This window comes from Microtus ochrogaster, unplaced genomic scaffold (genome assembly GCF_000317375.1).
Source record: "Microtus ochrogaster isolate Prairie Vole_2 unplaced genomic scaffold, MicOch1.0 UNK58, whole genome shotgun sequence".
NCBI lineage: Eukaryota > Metazoa > Chordata > Mammalia > Rodentia > Cricetidae > Microtus > Microtus ochrogaster.
In genome coordinates this window covers 1,820,161-1,839,554 of record NW_004949156.1, presented here as the reverse complement: position 1 = coordinate 1,839,554, position 19,394 = coordinate 1,820,161, and the positions used below count along the sequence as shown (strand labels likewise).

The 19,394-nt window shown below is 36.2% G+C and overlaps 1 protein-coding gene across 4 annotated transcripts in view; it reads right to left on the bottom strand.

Moving 5' to 3' along the window:
- The window catches only part of Tab3 (TGF-beta activated kinase 1 (MAP3K7) binding protein 3), a 63,981-nt gene that overhangs the window by 13,148 nt on the left and 31,439 nt on the right, over positions 1-19,394 (bottom strand). For 2 of the 4 annotated variants that reach the window (XM_005369736.3, XM_026777350.1), the window contains exons 4-8: positions 17,925-18,119; positions 10,166-11,621; positions 8,998-9,158; positions 3,947-4,040; positions 1,215-1,298 (exon numbers count right to left, since the gene is read on the bottom strand). In XM_005369736.3, coding sequence (XP_005369793.1) covers positions 1,215-1,298; positions 3,947-4,040; positions 8,998-9,158; positions 10,166-11,621; positions 17,925-18,026 — 1,897 coding nt within the window. In that variant the 5' untranslated portion in view covers positions 18,027-18,119. The remainder of the gene's footprint in view (positions 1-1,214; positions 1,299-3,946; positions 4,041-8,997; positions 9,159-10,165; positions 11,622-17,924; positions 18,120-19,394) is intronic. The other 2 variants (XM_013354671.2, XM_026777351.1) reach the window with 1 other exon arrangement.

Below are 19,394 nucleotides of genomic sequence, written 5' to 3'. Positions count from 1 at the left end.
GGGAGCTGGGCGGGAACATAGCCTGCTACTCCTTCTACAACTGATTTTTTTTTTGCTTTTCTCTATTTCATTTGTTATAAAATTCCACCATCAAAAAAAAAATCAAATTTCCTTCAAAGTACTTAACAACTGGGTGCCAAAGAGGTTCAGTTCTGAGGATCTTCTTAGTACACCTGACACCCTGACCTCTCCCTAGCACCACAACAACAGTTCATTGTCTGTGCACATGGAAAGCTATGTATGGTTTTGTATCTAGCTCCTTGGAGATGATACTATTCAGGAAATTAAGTTTTAAATGTGGTGGACTCCTGTATTTTTGGCCGTTTCTTCTATGACAGCCATTGAGCCATTTAATTATAGCTCATCAGCTAGGCTATCTATAAGAGATAACACTTTAGAAGGTACTGATCAAGTTTAATGAGGTATATTTTTTGAACCTAAAAGGCTAAAGAAACCAATGGTATATAATCCAAGGCTTTCACCTTGAGACTAAATATAATGTTGCTACTGTGACAAATTTAGTATTTGATAGTCATCCACTAATATTCATTTTCAACCATTTTTAGAAATCACTACATTATTTCAAATGTATATCAGGTAAAATATCCACAATAGGAGTAAACAATAAAGAGATAAGCTCCTAAACCACAATCCATAAAAGAACTAGAATTTACACACTCTACTATTCAATGTCTTCATAATCAAACTGTCTTGAATTGCTTAATGAAAAAGGATTAAAATATGAATTTTGAATGTCAGTTGTATATTGAGCCTTATAAAATAATACGGCTTATAAGAATAGGGTAGAAAATGAGTGATCAATCTACATTCAGTCATTTGTTATAAGATATTGAAAATATTTAGGATTTTTTTTTATTCTTGATGAGAAAACACTCATGTCCCTATCAGTTACGCTTACCTTCTGCTTATCAAGCAGCAAAGAATTCTTATGTACAAAGTCTACTGAAAAAATTTTCAAGATCCTCACTGTTGCAGAAGAATATTTTTCAGGATATAGTTTTATTATGATAAAGAAATCATCACTATGCCTTACAACAGTTCTAACAACTTTAATGTTTTGTAAAAAATTAAAGTTTGGGGACTATTTCATTTTTGCCACATTACTGTAGATAACACCTTTTATGAGAAACAGTCTAATGAATAGCTTGAATAGAAATTTCTTCAGAAGCATATTTAACTTCTATAATACTCACCTTTTTTAGATGGCTTCGGTGGTACTACTGGGCCAGGTTCTATGTGGTCATAAAAATTATTCATGGCTTTTGGATCAAAGTTTCCTACAAAGAAAAGAAGAAAACCACAGGTATTTAGGAGTTGTTCTTTGGTTATTTGATCTTTTTTATAAGAAAATACATTAATGAAACACGTGGGAAGAGAGTATGTTTTCTAGCGTTTCAAATGTCATTACACAATCCTATCCTCTTTTCTTTAATGGTTGTAAAAAATAGCCAAGCACATCAATGAAATAATGTATGTCTATATATTACCTAAAGGAGTATTTTTTATAAGGCTAGCACCCTTAAGAAGCAGAATTCTGTACATGGAACATTTGAAGAAGTTAAAAAAAAAAAGAATGGCGGACCTGTTTGGTCTAATTAAAAAAATTCAAAGAAGGTTTGACACTTATTTTCATAATTTATCATAAAGTCATCTAAGGAAGAAGCCAAATGCATGTTATATGACCCTGTGGGCTTACTAATGATGATATCATGCAAATTTTAGAATAAACTAGCCCTGAGATTTGCTGGTTTTGCAGAGATTTTTCTCTGGAAATGTCTACTCAGTGGCTTAATTTCTCTTTATCAGCGATGTACCCTATTGGGGCTCCTTCAAGATCAGACTGCATTAGGTGCCAGTTCTGTTCTCCCCTTCACTCAAATACTCTGCCCACTATACCCCAATTCCACCTGAGCTTGGATACAAAGGGTGATGTACTGCATTGAGGCTCCTAGTTTTTTTCTCCTAATGAAAAATGTCCTCACTACAATCAAATATTAAGCTGTTTTTCATCAAATCATGCAATGATTTATTTGCATCTACTTGAAAATACACCTCCCCACTGCCAAAAAACAATTTAGAAGAAAGTATACCATATTTGGACCCCTTAAGCATTTCTAAATCTTTTTTTAAAAATTAGATCCAATTTTATTAAGGATTTCAAATTACATAAATCTTAAGAACAATAAAAGATCCCATTTGGTTAATATATACCAAAACCAGAGCTCCTTCAGAAAATAAATGAATAAAAAACAAACAAACTCAGTAGGTTCTATTAACCAACGTTCCATTCAGTTAAATAGGCTACTTTAAGGAGAGTTTTTTAAAATTTCTATAGCTCATGAAAGCCATACTGTTACTTGATATATTAACTGCTGCACATGCATTTCTTCAATCACTTAAGTTACAGCTGATGTTCTATTATGCAGTTCACAGAAAGCTTACTATAAACATCTTAAGCAAATGATCTAATGTTACTGATTTTCATTTTGCTCCAATGACCACATCAGTAAAAAAAAAAGGTTGATGTAATCACATAACAGTAATGGTTGATATACCCTACATATTATGCATAGTGATTTTTTTCACTGCTTAAAGCTAGTAGACTACATAGACTAACGAGGTTTTTGAGAACCAGGCTTGATAGCTCAAATTTCATGATCAGATGGCTTCATATCTTTAGTTCAACTGTTTGACACTATATTATATACTACTCTTAACGAACTGTAGAAGCTTTCTTAGCTGCCATAATTAAGAATATTAAAGTTTGGGAGAAGGCCGATTCAAGCAAACAATTGTTAAGAAAAATTACATATCACCTTTGGGGTAACATAAACATAGCAGGGTTTTCTTCTACTGTTCTTATGGAAGTGTTGAGGATTACAATCCCCATGGACTGTATATGCTATGCAAACCTTCTATCACTACACCACATCCTCAATACAGCAGTATTTTAGTGCTGAACAAGGACCACTTCCTACATAAACCATGTTCATGATAACCTAAAGCCAAGTGTCCACAAAGTTCCTGTCCAAATCCTCATAGTAACTTAGATTTTTGTAGACTTGCAATACAATGTGTTACAAGTATTCAACTCTGTCCTTGAAACACAAAGGGAGCCATAGATACTAGGTAAACAAATGAGCACGTTTGTTTTACTAAAACTTCTATTTATAAAAACAGGCAGTATTGCCCTAATTTGCTAAACTTTGATTTATAATTTTGTGTTTTGGGTTCTTCAGATTTGGTTCTGATATACTAACAACACTTTCTTAGAAATGTCTCCCCTTTTCACTTGTTTTCATTCAAATCTAATTCATGGTTCCTATAATTTTATGTTTGACTCTATATAAAGGCCAAAGAAAATTTTTAAAAGAGCAGCATTCTAAGAATTCCTGTTAGTTATTCATTATTAAAACATTCGTTTTTAACTGCAGGAGTATAGCTAACTAGTAAAAGCAGTACATGTAATTAGTGGGATAGGCAGTTTATGGGAAACAAAGTCCTTCGCTAATCTGATGAGCTGGCTAACTGAAAAATAAGAGAGCTTCCACTGTAAGAGTGAATTTCTTTTAAAACCAAGAACTCAGGTATTCTACGTGGCTCTCTCTTTTCTGTCACAATATTTTGGAAGACTATGACTATCACATAATATAAACTATGTCTTAGAAATAATACCCATCAATTTATGCAAATGACTAAAAGGATAAATGCAATGTAACGGTATAAAACAATGCAAATATATGAAGCTGCCAAAGTAACATCATTGTTTTACCGACCCTGACCCATGGAGTGGGGGGATCTCTTAAAAGGCATTCTTAGAATGGATAAAACTGTCCCTAAATCTATGAAACCAAAACTATTGCCATTTAAGCAGATTAAAATACCATACTATGACTTATGGTTTACCAAACAATAAAGTCTATACCTCTAGATTGAAGGAGGTCAACTTCTTTCAGTGTACAGTCAACATTTATCTGGAGTTGTCTGTTCATGCTTCTCAATCTTGTCATTTCATCAGGCTAGTAAGAAAGCACCCAAAATAGCAATTGTGGGAAAGTCATTATCAAGCCCAACATTTAAGAACTGTGTTTCATGTTAATTAATCTGATTGGGTATTACCAAGAATACGGCCTTGCCTAAAAGAGAGCATATCTATGTATTTTTTAGGTAAAAGGTATACTGAGGACATCAACATGGCCACATATTAACAAAAACTGTACAGTGGCCAGGTACACACTAAACTATGTTCTATCATCCAAGCTACAATTACTGTAATACTAGAGCACAGCAAATATTTGTTTATATTTTTATAGTAAGGGAAAGTGCAACAAACAACCTTTTAAATTGGCTATGTTCATGATTTTTAAGTCTTGTCTAACCTGGTAAAAATTAGTTCTTTCATAGGTTCAGGTACGTGGTTTACAGAATTTTCTCATTCCTTCTGCTAAAAGGAGTTTTGAGGTAGGTAGTGTTATATTACATGGAATTACTAATGATAAAACAGCACAGAGAGGTTAAGTTTCCCCAAATGTATAAAGCTAGTAACTGGTAGAGCAAGGACTTATACAAAAATCTCTCTCTCTCTCTCTCTCTCTCTCTCTCTCTCTCTCTCTCTCTCTCTCTCTCTCTCTCTCTGTGTGTTACCTATATGGGTGTGTCTGTGTAGAAATGTTTTTTTTCTAGATCAAGAGAAGCACTTTAACATAGAGAAACATCAGGTACCAATAAACTCCTCTGTTTCTTCTACTTTAGCCTGTCCAGTCCATTCTACCCCCTAGGGTCTTTCAGTGACGAAACCATTTTTTATAAGCCTTCAATTCCCACCCCATTCTTAATTTCTTTAAAGTTTCTGTGCTTAGATTCTAGTGGCATGGATAGTGAAGCTTTTTCCACACAGCCCAGGTATTAGCTCAATCACTAGGGTAATTTCAATTGCATAAAGTCAAATGCTAAATTATCTACTAACGGAGAGAGAGAGATTTATTGTTAAAAATGTGTATTGTTCCAAAGACTAAACAGGTTAACAGTGCACAAAAAAAGAGCAGAAAGGATACTGTATGCTTCTGGAATATTGTAAGAGTAAGCGGGCATGCATAGAAACCGGCAGGGACCAAAAGTTCAATGCAGTGATGTAAAAAGGCTTAAGAGCAATTTCTGGATATTGTCTATACACGACAGCATTTAATGACTATTAATTTTTACATGTTTTGTACCCACTTATCTCATGACCTTATCACTATCATTATTTAGTCTCAAATATTTTGAAGAATAAATATCAAACTGCATTTTTAACTTTTGAAAAATTTCCAAGCCTTTAGAATGCTGGAGATTCAACAACAAAAATAACCTAGAAATATTTAATTTGAGTTGTTCTTTTTACATTCCATTGGGTGAAGTGTGTGATATTAAGGCACAAAATTCTTAAACTGAGTAGTACTAAAATAGTGTACAGCACACACCTGAGCATTAATAAGGATAACTTCACCCTCCTAGGAACACATAAGTAAACCCCTACTTTGTGAGTTCAGTACCTTGGGCTTATCCTTCCTATATGTTTTGCAATAGGAAGAAATGACTTTTAGCATAGTGGCCCTGAGTGCTTTGTAAACATAGCATGGAAGTATTAATAACACACATTATAATCAAAAGGCTACTATACATTTGTATATTAATAACACAGATTATAATCAAAAGGCTACTATACATTTGTGTATTAATAACACACATTATAATCAAAAGGCTACTATACATTTGCTTTTAACCAGAATCATTTTTATCATTCTAAGAGAGAGGAAACCACTTGAATTCATTCAACTTAGGGTTTACCTATTCTTCTCATAGCTTCTGATTAAACAGGGGGAGATAAATGCTGTTTCTGAGAAGTGTCATTTATCAAAAGCACACTGTGTTTCCGTGGAAGATTCAGATTCACTATAAATTATAATAATTTAGACTTACATGTAGGCAAAAATAATGTTTGTAGTTGACATTTCCAAATAAAAGATTCTATGCTCTTCTGAAAAGGTAGTAGAAATCTTTTAAGCCAACTATTTGGAACTTTAAAATCTAGTCTCATAGACACCAATATTGAAGAACACTGATGGGTTTTGGTTCCTTGGCCTCAATTATATAATCAGGACACAAATCAGTGAAGTAATCCCAAAATTCAATTAGAATAGGATGAATCTGACTTGGGGAGGGGACAACCAGCAGCTCTCTCTATATTAAAATCTTATTTCTCTTTCAAGGTAAAATTTAAAACTCTGCCTCCTCTATGAATATTATTAGCTAAAGGTTAACATTTCTTTCTCACATGCATATCTCTTATGAGCCATTTAATAAAATGTGATAAACAGCAAGCTAAAGAAAAAGGACACCATCAGTACACTTTTGCTATCATTTGAAAAACATTATTTCACTGCTCCTCAAAATTTCTGCAACTATATATATATATTGCTGGTCAGAAATGTATATCCTAGTCTCATTAACTAAGCATTTCTCTCCTATTTTTAATGTACAACTTGGTAAGAAGTTGCTTGGAAACCCAAAAAGTAACAATGTGTGCATATTAGTAAAAAGTGTCAGTTCTCTGGTATTTGTATACACGAGTGTTATGTTCATAAAGACAACTACTTGTTGAGTACTTAATAATATCCACGTCACACACTACATACATTGTCTCCTTATGTGGACAATATTATAACATACTTATAATAACTCCCTTTAATGAGAAATCAATATAGACAGTAAGTGCCAGAGGTAATCTGATTCCCAATCCCATAATGGGTATTACTTCAAATGAGACTCAATGAACTAACTGGAAATTCTCACTAAATGATTTGTTTCTTGGTTCCTTTTTCCACCCAACTGTACCTTATTGGTATCTTAAAAGAAAATTAGTTTTATGAAATGACTCAGATTTGTGTGTCTATTTCAAGCAAAAATTTTCAGCATTTTTGTTTCCAAGCTAGTTTATAAAGACACTTGCTATTTGTTGCACATTGTATAAACTGCTGAACATAATATACCTTTTCCAGCGCTATTTAAACACCATAACATGGGTATTCTACTATAGGTATTGTAGAGATATGTGACTGACACAAGCAGAGGAATAGTCAAGTTTGCACTTGAAAATCCACTTGCTATCTTAACCTTCATGCACACAGGAACTACCCCTCAGCCAAGCCCTACTATCGTCCAACTTACTCTTAAGCGTGCTGTCAAATTTCTGTTGGTGAAGGATGGCTACACTTGATTTATTCAACTATTTTGCCCATTTCACTTTTAAGTTTTAAATTATAAACCATAAACTACAGCCCAGAGAGGATCTACTATTTTTCCTTTCTGAAAAAAAAGACCCATCAATAAAAAATCCAATATAAAATGTGGGTGCTTTTATTTGAAGCAATAATTAAAGCCACACCAAATAGTTTTCTACTTCCAACTAAAAACAATGCTTATTTAACTGGAGCTATAATGTGCTTGGTGTTTCAAAGCAATGCTCTGACAAAAGATAACTACTCTACAGATACCTAAATGATTAAAAGGTGTCCAACTATCCTTTGCTTGCTTCTCTCAACAGATGAGTCAATGAAGATTTCATATAAAGGAAATCAGAATGATACTTGATTTCCATTAACATCACTCTTGCAGTTAGCTTTGTAAGGCTTCTATTGCTTTGTGATAACTCCCTCCCTTCTAACATTCTAAACTGAGTAATGTTGTGAATAGAAAAAGCCATTAATTTATTGTGTATGCCTCTTTCTTAAGAACCTTCTTTCTCAAAAAGCTTCTACTAGTTCCCTCTTAACAGCAGAATAAAGTTCAAGCACCTTGACCACTGCAGTGTTAAAGGTCTCCACTCTACTCACCTTTATACAAATAACTTCTGTAAAATCATTAGAAATTTCAGGCCTAAACAAGGAAACTTGACTTACTGTGCCTTGAAAGTAAGATTGTCTCGGCTTCAAGCCACAAGTACCTTATATTCTTTTCCCGTCAAGAATAATTTTCCCTTTCCTCTCTGTCTATATAGTGCAGGGCAAACTCTCCAAGAAAGCAGCTGTAGCCTGCCTTCCTTACTGAGGACAAAGAGCCTCACATATACGTTCAAGAGCCAGATCACCCCAGGTTTAGAGATGGGAAGAAGATGAATACCCTTAGTAAGGATTTACACACATGAAGCTTTGGAAGATCATTCCAGGATGATGCATGAAAGTGGAGATGTACACCAATTATATTCACAAACCAATTAATGTGCAATTGCCTTCGTTATCTATGAGCAAATACAGCAATTATCACTGAAGCCTACTTAACACTCACAGATTAACTACTAAACATCTAACATAGTATCATATTCATAAACATATACAGAATACATGAATATCAAATGGTGAAAAGATCAACTAAATCACAGAAAAGGTGACATGACAGAGGAGATAAATTTCATAATTTTCAAAGTTATGTAACATCATTAGAACTCAAATACATTAAGCAACAAGTTAAAAATATAATAACTCTTTACTAATTTCCTTAAGAACATTACTGGTGCACAGTGAACATTTACATAGTTACACAGAATGGAACTACCCTGCCTTAAGATATTCTATCACCAATATTGTCAAAATTTCAAAATTAGTATTTAACTTATTTAAACCCACTTGAAACACTTAGAAAAAATAGTCTATGCTTGAAAGAGTAATTTATGAAGCCTTTTGTTATCATATACTCTTGCAATAAATCTATACTCTAATTATAACTGTCAGTCTTTGAAAATAATCATGAGCAATTACAAGTGTGAAAAAGCAATTTCTGACAAGAATTACTATGTACAAATCTCTTGCATTCATTCATTTTTGTTGCTGTTGTCCTTTTTTAAAAAAATCAGGCAGGATTAGAACTTGAAAGAAAAACAAATGATGTGGACAGAGAATGTCCGTATCTTCCTATCATTATAGGGTGTAACAGATCACTTACCGTAGGGATTGCAGTGGTACAACTGACCCTTCTGAGCCGTCTCTGCATCAGGTCATGCTCCATACTGTTAACTTCAGACTTCAACCGCTCTAGCTCCTCTTTTTCAAGTTTCAATTGCTTTGCTAACCTCTCCATCCTTGCTCGCTGATGTAACAGCAAGGCTATAGCATTACAGATAAAGTCATTGCAGAAAATAAAGTCAAACAAACAACAGGAGAATTTCTAAATATACTGTTAATGGAAAGAAGACGCATTCGATCTGGGCATCAGCATTTACTCTTAAGGTCTTAGTAACACCGTGCTATATCCATTTCTGCTTTACTTTAGCTCTAAGCTACTACCCCAAAATGGCATCATCTGTTCATACCTCTTGTTCTGTCACATTTCGTTTTCCTGAGAGCCTCTTAATCTATACTTGTGTGTATGTTAAAATGCTTAAGGACCATTGAAATGGCTAAGCAGGTAAACATACTTTTCTGCAGGCCCGAGTCTCATCTCCAGATTCCACAAAGTGGCAGGAGAGAACTGACTGAATGGCTCTCTGACCTCCACACAGCAGGTCCACATTTGCACATACGCGCATGCCTGTTCTCTCTCAGACACACACAGATACAAGGCTTGACACCAGGCATTCTGAATCACAATTACAATGAATTCCTCTCTCAAATATTGAAAGAATGCTAAACTCTCATATATTCTGATACAATCTTAAAGACTCTAAATAGGTTTTTTAAACTTCAATTTCCCTAGACAATACGAATTTTCATTAATTCCACTGCTTATAATGACACTCAAAAATATTATTATGCTTGCCCTTCTAGCCCTGTTTAGAAAACACAAATTCTTTGATTTGATAAACCAGAGTCCAAGTTGTATGTAAATATTTTCACAATATTCATTGTATTTGTCTATATCTTTCCCAATGAATGATATCCCCCAATAAAGTCTGATTAGTTTACAAGGTTACAATGATCATACTCGCAGTTTCTTATTTAAAAACAGCCAATAGATGACTCTGAAACAATAATTTTACTCTAGGTAGTGCTACCACTCAACATTTAATATATACTAAGCATTTAATTGAAAGTAACTAGCCAATAGTGTTTTATTTTCAATCAGATACCACATGTTGACTATAAATAGTAAATTTCACCAGTCTAAAGTTTACCTTGTGTATAGGCATAGTCATCTGATCCAGAACTAGAACTCCGCTGATATTTGTGGGTTCCCTTTTCTCCCCCGGAGCCTGGTATCACTGAAATGGGCTGAATAGGTTCTGGTGCTGCAGAGTGTTCTTCTTGGTCCACTAAATTTAAAAGGTTTTCAGTTGCTGCTCGGCCTACAGTAATTTTAAAAACTGTAGTTGGGTTTGGTATCACCCGAGGAGATGGTGATGGAGCACATGAAGGTCCAGTTGGCTGTGTATACGTAATATACACAGGATTAACACTAAATGGAGGTTTTGGTTGACTAGACATCCCTCTAGATGGGGAACTTGAAGGTGGTGTGGTAGCTGTATACAGTGAGTGCTGGTTCCTTGGAGATGGTTGATTACTGATGGGTGAAGGACTCCTAGTTATTGCTGTCCCAGGTCTTTGAGAAGGTTCAACTGTAATTTCTATCTTCTTCATGGAACCTTTGGGTAAGCTAGATGCTGGGTAAGGGAGATAGGCTACTGAATGACTCCCCTGTTTCTGATAACTAGGAGGTCCTTGTTGATAGAGGTGAGGTGGAGTAGTTGAAGGACTAGGAGGCATAAACACATGAGAGCTTGGATGACCCAGCTGGGAGGGTTGTACTTGATGCTGTGGAGAGCTAAAGGGTGAAGGACACTGAGAAGGGGGTGGTGAGTGGTAAGCTGACTGAGGGATCTGCTGTTGCTTGGGAGAATACTGAGAAGGTTGATAGTTCTGCTGATGCGGATAAACAGGTAAAGGACGTTGGTTGTAATGAGGCACTGGGCCTTGTGTTGAGGACTGCCACGGAGCATTCTGAGGAGTCTGTCTTCCTGATGAACTCTGAGATGTCTGTCTAATATAAATAGAACCAGGAGATCCATAGAGATTGCTTGGAATTTGCGGAAGAATCTGTAAAGCTCTTGGTACAGTCTGTCCAGAAGGGAGGTTTTGGGACACTGTAACAGTAATTGGATTTGTACTATACCGAGGTATGTGCATGTAGGACGGAGGTGGCGGTGGTGAAGGCCCTTGCATAGCAGATGGATTCATTCCTGTTTGCATGGAAGATGGCTGCTGAGGTGGCTGTGAAGGAGGAGTAGCTGCACTTCTGTTCTGTTCATTCATAAAAAATGGATTATAGTTGGGAGTAGCAGCCACAACAGCTGGGGCTGAGTGCGGTTCCTGAACTAAACATATCAGCTGTTTACCTGCTGTATGCTGAGGATCAATATGTCCATCACTTGAGCTATGTACCAGTGTTCGACCACCATTAAGGTGAGCTCCATCTCCTGGGTGGTAGCTACTAGGAGAATGGATACCCAGGTTAATATGCAAAAGGCGATTTCTATTCATCCTATTGTCTTCTGGACTATGGTATTCCATATACAAGTATTTGCTGCTCTCCTGGGAAAGGGCTCGGCAACAGGCTTCAAGATTGTTGTTATTCTATGGGAGAAAATGGTACAAACAACATGGGCAAAATTAACAGTGGAAGTCAGTTACACAAGTACTCATTCTAAGTAGAGAGGAGTATTTTAATCATAAAAATCATTAGTCATCTGTCCTACACAAGGAATCTTAAACAATTAAAATTATAAGCATTTAGCTCACATTACTAGTACTACCACTACTACTACAGAAATGTAAAGCACCTACTAATGAACACTGTGACTCAACCCCAAGTTTTCTCATTCCAAATGCAGGACTCATTTTATACTTGTTGCAGCTCAGCAACTTAAAATGTGCTACTCTCGGGTTCATCACAATTGCTGTAACATCCATCATTAAGTTTAACCTGATAAAAATGAAAATAACCATCCTTTAGTTTTCAAAAAGCACCAGAACCACAAACGGAAAAAGTAATATTCCTGAAGACTTTAAACAATAAAAATGTCACAGACTTTACTTTTCTTTTATCCAAATTTATCTCCAAATACCTTTAACCTGTATCATTAGGAAAGATTTAAGCAAAATAAGGAAAATGAGCAACAAGCAAAATTCCATAGTTGGAGCCATGCCTTCATGATTTAGCCAGAATTAACGAGAATTTAACAACCATATCCAGATTACATTAATGAAATTCACTCTATCAAGTTTGTGCCAGCTAAACAGCAATGTAATATACTTGGGATAGCTTTTTAGTTATGCACATGTAATAACTGTCCTTTAGAAGTTCCATGTCTACTTTAAATATTTTAAAAGATATTATAAAGTAGTTTCCACTAAAATACAGAACTCTCAACTATTTTATTAGAGTAAAACACATTATTTACCATCTTTGAAATAATTAATAAATTTCTTAATGAACATGACTTTCTCTGTAACTCAAACATATATGTTATTATACCTAATTTTACATTTTCATTTTACATAAAAATGAAAGGAAATACTTCACTGAAGAGAATCAAATAAAACATTAAGTCTACCACAGGACATGCGCTGCAATGATGGTATTGTTGAGATGCATTTAGAGTTCAACTACAGACCCACTGACATTCCAGATGCAGAAAAGAAAACTAGGAATTGGCATGGCGTTGTAAAAGGCAATGAACTGGTTAATTGTACAGCCACTTCTAGGTCCCTGATCTCAAGTCCCAGTGCTCTTTCTACATAGTAACTTCAAAGGAAAGCATGTGTGAGCAAAAGACATTACTAAGTTGGAGCCTTAAGAAGTTAATAAAAACACCAAACTCACAGTCAAGAAAACATTTGCAAAAATGAAATCTAGAAATTTAAAGAATTTGATTCATAGAAAAAAATATAGGTAATTTTATTTTCCTTATAGAAAGTGCTTGAAAAGTACTACAGAAAGAGGGACTAACTGAAGTTTAGGAATACTCAAACTGCAAAATTTTCTTGTCCTGCCTGAAAATCATGCTGAGTAAGAATGAAAAACTACCTATTAAAACCTTATCTGAAAACTTAAGTCCAAGTGGATGAAAGACCTTAACATAAATTCAGTTACACTGAAACTGATAGAAAAGAATGTGAGAAGTAGTCTTGAACACATTGGCACAGGAGACCACTTCCTGAATATAACACTAGTTGCATAGACACTGAGATCAAACATTAATAAATGGGACCTCCTGAAACTGAAAAGCTCTGTAAGACAAAGGACACTGTCAATTAGACAAAATGGCAGCTTTCAGAACAGGTGAAGATCTTCACCAACCCCACATCTGACAGAGGGCTAATCTCCAAAGTATATAAATAACTCAAGAAACTAGACATCAAAATACCAAATACTCCAATTAAAAAACAGAGTACAGATTTAAACAGAATTCTCAACAGAAGAATCTCAAATGGCTGAGAAACACTTAAAGAACTGTTCGACACCTATCAGAAAAATGCAAATCAAAACAACTTTGAGATACCATCTTATACCTGTCAGAATGGCTAAGATCAAAAACACTGATGATAGCTTATACTGGAGAGGACATGGAGCAAGGGGAACACTCCTCCATTGCTGGTGGGAATACACTCTTATACAGCCACTTTGGAAATCAGTTTCTCAGAAAATTGGCAATCAATTTACCTCAAGACCTAGCAATATCAACTTTCCTTAAGACCTAGCAATATCAATCTTGGGCATATACCCAAAGGAAGCTCAATCATACCACAAGGGCACTTGCTCAACTATGTTCATAACAGAATTATTCATAATAGCCAGAACCCGAAATAACCTAGATGCCCCTCAACCAAAGGATGGATAAAGAAAATGTGGTACATTTACACAATGGAGTATTAGTCAGCTGCGAAAACCAAAGACATCATGAAATTTGCAGGGAAATGGATGGAGCTAGAAAAAAAATCATCCTGAGTGAGGTACCCAGACCCAGAAAGACAAACATGGTATGTACTCACTCATAAAAGGATATTAGATGTAAAGCAAAGGAAAATCAGTCTACAATCCACAGCCCCAAAGAAGCTGGGTAACAAGGAGGACCCTAAGAGGGACCCATGGCTTTCCCTGCGAAGGGGAAATAGATGAGATCTCCTGGATAAAGTGGGGGCAGGGAAGGGGTACAAGGGAGGGGACAGAAAGGTAGGAATATGAAGGATCAGGCTGGCTGAGTTGGGAGTGGGACAGAGGGGGAAGAGTAATGATCTTGATAGAGGGAATCATTTTGGAGCTAGAGAGAAACCTGGTACTAGGGAAACTCCCGGGAATCAACAAGAATGACTCCAGCTATGACTCCTAGCAATAGTAGAAAGTGTGCCTAAACTCGTTTTCTCCTGTAATCAGATTGATTACGACCCTAATTCTACCCTAATTGTCATCAGAGATCCTTCATCTAGTAACTGATTAAAGCAGATGCAGAGATCCAAGCACTGGTTTGAGCTCCAGGAGTCCAGTCAGAGAAGGAGGAATTATATGAGCAAGTGGGCAGGGCATGTCAAAATCATGATGGGAAAACACACAGAGTAGACTAGCTGACTAGCTAGTGAAAGCTCATGGACCCTGGACCCACAGCTAGGCACTGGAACAGACCTAGGCCTTCTGCATGTGGATGACAGTTGTGTAGCTTGATCTGTTTGTGGGGCCCCTAGAAGTGGGATGCGTCCCTGGTGCATGTGTTGGCTTTTTGGAACCTCTTTCCCACGCTGGGATGCCTTGTCCTGCCTTGATGCAGGGGGAGGAGCTTGATCCTGCCTCAACTGGACATGCCATGCTTTGTTGACTCCCATGGGACGCCGGCCTCTTTCTGAATGGAGGAGTGGATAGAGGGGGGGTAGATGGAAGGTGGGGGGAGGGAATGGAAAGGGAAAAGAGAGGAGAAACTGTGGTTGGTATGCAAAACAAATTTTAAAAATTAATAAAAAAAAGAAAAAATCTGGAGTGGTTGGAGAAATGGCTTAGCAGTTATGGGCACTGGCTGCTTTTCCAGAGGAACTGGGTTCAATTCTCAGAATTCACATGGTGGCCCCCAACCATCTAACTCTTGTCCCAAGGATCCAATGCCCTTTTCTGCTCTCCTTGGGCACAGGCATGCACATGGTTCAGATACACATTTACAAAAATACTCATAAACATAAAATAAGAATAATTAAAAAATAAAAAAGCAAATCAGGAATCAAAGGGTTCAGTTGACTGCCAACAGAATGTGTCAGTGACAGATGGTGGAAAAGAAAAATATATGAAAAATAAATTATCTCAAAATGTATCAAATGTATGAGATTAGGGGAGAACATATTTGTATTTTTGTGAACATAGTATTTGGTATTTTTATAAATAACCATGAAACTTTATGCTTTACATAACATATCTGTAAGCCTGATAGTAATTTTACAAAAAGGATCCTAATTCAAACAACAAAAAGGTAAGACTGTCAACATATTCACAGGCATGCCTAAAGTGAAAATATGAGAAATTTAAAACCATAAATACAAACTATGGAAATGTTATCATCATAGAACTACTACTGTAAAAACACTACAGAGTAGACTCAATGTCATCTTCAAGTTGCTAAGCATTTTAACTAAAATTGAATGAATGTGTAGAAGATTTCATAAAGTCCAATGTTGTTTAGTTGGACACACGGTCATAAATTTCTATGCAGAATTGGAGACTGAACCTAGGCTTTTACACATGTTCTACCAGTGAGTTATACTGCCAGCCTTCTTTATCATATTTGAAAGAGGGTCTCATTAAGTCGCCCTAGCTGGCCTCTAACTTGTAATCCTTTTGCTCCCAAATAGCTGGGATTATAGGCCTGGGCCATTGGCTCAGTGACAGGTAAGAATATTTAAGAAGGCTATGGACGGTGAACTACATGGTTCAGTGAGTAGGAGTACTGGCTGTGGAAGTAGGAGGGCTTGAGCTGGGAATCTCAGTACCTACATAAAAAGTTGTGTGTGGCTATTTGTGTGCCTGTAACACCTGTGACCAAAGAAGCAGAAAGGAGGATCACTGAGGCATGCTGGCCATTAGCTTAGTTTGGCATGGCATCAGATTAGTTCCAGATTTATGTAGAGACTCTAACTTAATGTAATAAAGTGCAAAGTGATAGAATAGGGCAAACAATGCCCTTTTGTGGCATCTGCACATACACCCACATATATAAATAATCTTGAAGAACTAAGGAAATAAAGCATCATAGTTCTAAAAAGTCATCTAACTTAAGGTAACATAGTCCAGAGAGAATATAAGGCCTGTGTTTCAAAAGCTAACTACTAGGTTCATGTATGTCACTGTATAGACAAATAGTTTTTGGGTTGTGGGGGATGAGACAGTCTTGATACACAGCCTAAGCTAGCCAAAAATTCACAGCACTCCTCCTGCCTCAGCCTCCTGATCCCAGGCATGCACCATCACATGGAGCTGTAACACAGCACTTCCTAGAGCCAGTAGGTGGTTAATGTCCACACCAACACTCTGCTATCACCAAAGAAAAAGTAAGGATTTAGGACAGTGTTCATTGAGCTGAATTTTATATTTTATTCATGAAAATCCAAGTAATGCAAAGCCAAATAAATTACAAACATGTTAGAGCTAGAAGCAGTCCTATGATAGGTCCTAAAGTAGATAAAGAAAGTAAATCCTAGAGAACAGTATCAACTAGAAGACTCAACTCTAGTTTGGTTTTGCTATACTGGGAAGTAGTTTTTCTCAACCACAAACATAAATGGGCCTAAAGACTAAGATTCAGACTGGGAATATCTTAGCAAAAATAACCACCTACTACACAATAACCTTAGGCCCAAAGGCCTAGACCTAGTAAAGGATTTGTAAACAACAGAAATCCCTGGGTTATCTGAGTCTCTACTTGTAATTAACTTGCCATATATATATATATATATATATTTGTGTTTCTCACACTGCAGTAGGGAGTGTAAACATACATACCTACTGTGTATCATGTACTTCTCCCAACTAAATAGGGCTATGTCTCAATCAAAAAACCTTGAGATACCATGAAGGATAATACAAGACAACAGAGGCAACAGTAATGCTCTTTTTCCGTTGTCTCTTCAATAAAAATAGAGTGTCACTAAGAAATGAATGATTTCAGTTTTGAGAACAAGACAAAGGGAATGTTCCCAAACAAAATAAATGGTCTTACATTTAAATTTATAATGGACTTATAAACTTTGAAAAATGAAGGGAGTAAGTTAGAGTTTTAAAATAGACTTGAGGTACAAACAACTTCTACAGAAATTAACATAAGCTTGGGATTTAAAATGCAACTCTGAGGACTAGGAGTAGAGTTCTGTGAGCAAGCCAAAGAAAAATATCAATTCTAAGGATTCAGGGATTAATGGAAGTTCACTTAAAAATTATTTATTCATTGGGAGAGGGGAGTGTGCAAGCAGAGGTCAGAGGAACTCATGGGAACAGGTTCTTTCCTTTTATCACGTGGTTCTCAAGGATCAAGCTCATGACATCAGGCTTAGCAGCAAGTATCCTTACTTACTGCTCCATCTTGCTGGAGAATCTTTTTTTCTTTAGCTACATGCACTTATTTATTCTTCACAATATCACAGGATTTTAACTGGGTGAGATTTTACCTATCATGGAATATTTAGCAATATATAAAATCATTTTCTATTGTCAAAACTATAAAGATGCTACTGTTACACCATGGGTAGAGCTCAGAAAGGATAGTAAAGAGCTTACCAGTAGTCACAAGGCATTCCCCCAACACAGAATTATTTACCCCACAATGTCAACAGCACCACCACAACATAATGCCAGCTCCAACAAGGAAACCTGGAACATTACTGTCCCATCATTGGCAGGAAATGTACCTGTAACATGCACTGAGATACCACACCCTCTGGAATTTCAGGGAAACGTTGTCGGAGATCATGGAGAACCTGAACATCAAGCTGTGGACTGCTTTGCGCCATGCCAGAGTAAATGCTGGTCAAGTCTTTCTTAGGAAATGGATATTAACAGGTCTTCCAAAAGTAATGATCATCCAACACCTCTGTCATTTTCTACTAAAAGAAATAAAAGTTTGGTTAAGTCTAATTCCATACTTTACTTTCTTCAGACACCATTAAATGATTAAAACCAAGAAAATTAAAATAATTATACCTAGGCCCAATGTTAAAAAATGAACAAGTTTGATTTTACTCCTTTTGATGTAATATAAACAATCAAATTAGTGTTTTAAAAAGACAACAACCAAAACAGAGAACCCCAAATCTTCTGTTTCACTTTAATTCTGGAAAAAGGAAAGCACCAGTCAGATTAAAAGTACACAGTATATTATATTGCTATGCAACAAGACATTTTACCCTTGAGAAATTCTACTTAGTACAATCAATCCTGTTTTTCCAAGGTCTATAATATCACTTCTCTAAGGCACAGTCATTTCTCTGGCACCTGGAATAATGAAACAGAGAAATAAGAACTTGACAATAATACCACTAAGAATACTTGTATGATTTATATTCTCCATGTACTCTAAAGACAAAAGATTGATTTAATTTGACATTTATGTCAATGAAATCTCAAATCTAAATGAAACAGAGTGGGCAGACAAATAGAAATGTAGCGACCTTGCTTCCAATCTGTTGCTGGAGAATCATTAGACCTGGCTGCTGAGGCTTTCGCAGTTGTGACACCAATGAAACAAGCGTTAAAGATGTAGATAGTGTGAGTCGTATCCGGAAAGTCAAATGATCCCTCAATCTTCCCCAGAACTACTCAAATTAAACTTCTGATAATAAGGTATCTTCTGAAACAAATGCCTTATAAATCAAATGGTGGCATCTAAGGTCAATGAACCAATACGTTTTTTATATTTATCATTACCATTTTAAAAACTGAACAATTTCATGTATTTGCTGTGTTCAGTCACTTATCGTCAAGGAAAACTGAAAATAAACATCTGCAGAGAACATGTAGAAGCCAAAAGTTTAAGGTAGAAGGCTAGGTCACATGTATATCAATATTCTACTTTTTTAGAGATTCATTTTTATGTTTTTGAATGTTTTGCCTGCATGTATGTATGTATGTGCACCATATATGTGCCGAGTGCCTCCGAGTGCCTGCCAAAGTCAGAAGAGGACAACAGACTACCAAAAACTGAGTTACAGATGATTGTTAACTACTCTGTAGGTGCTGGAAACTGGATCTAGGTCCTCTGCAAGAGCAATGGGTATTCTTCACTGCTAAGCCACCTCTCTAGCACACATTCTCTCTCTCTTTCTCTCCCTTTTCCTCCCTTTCTCTCTCTCTCTCTCTCTCTCTCTCTCTCTCTCTCTCTC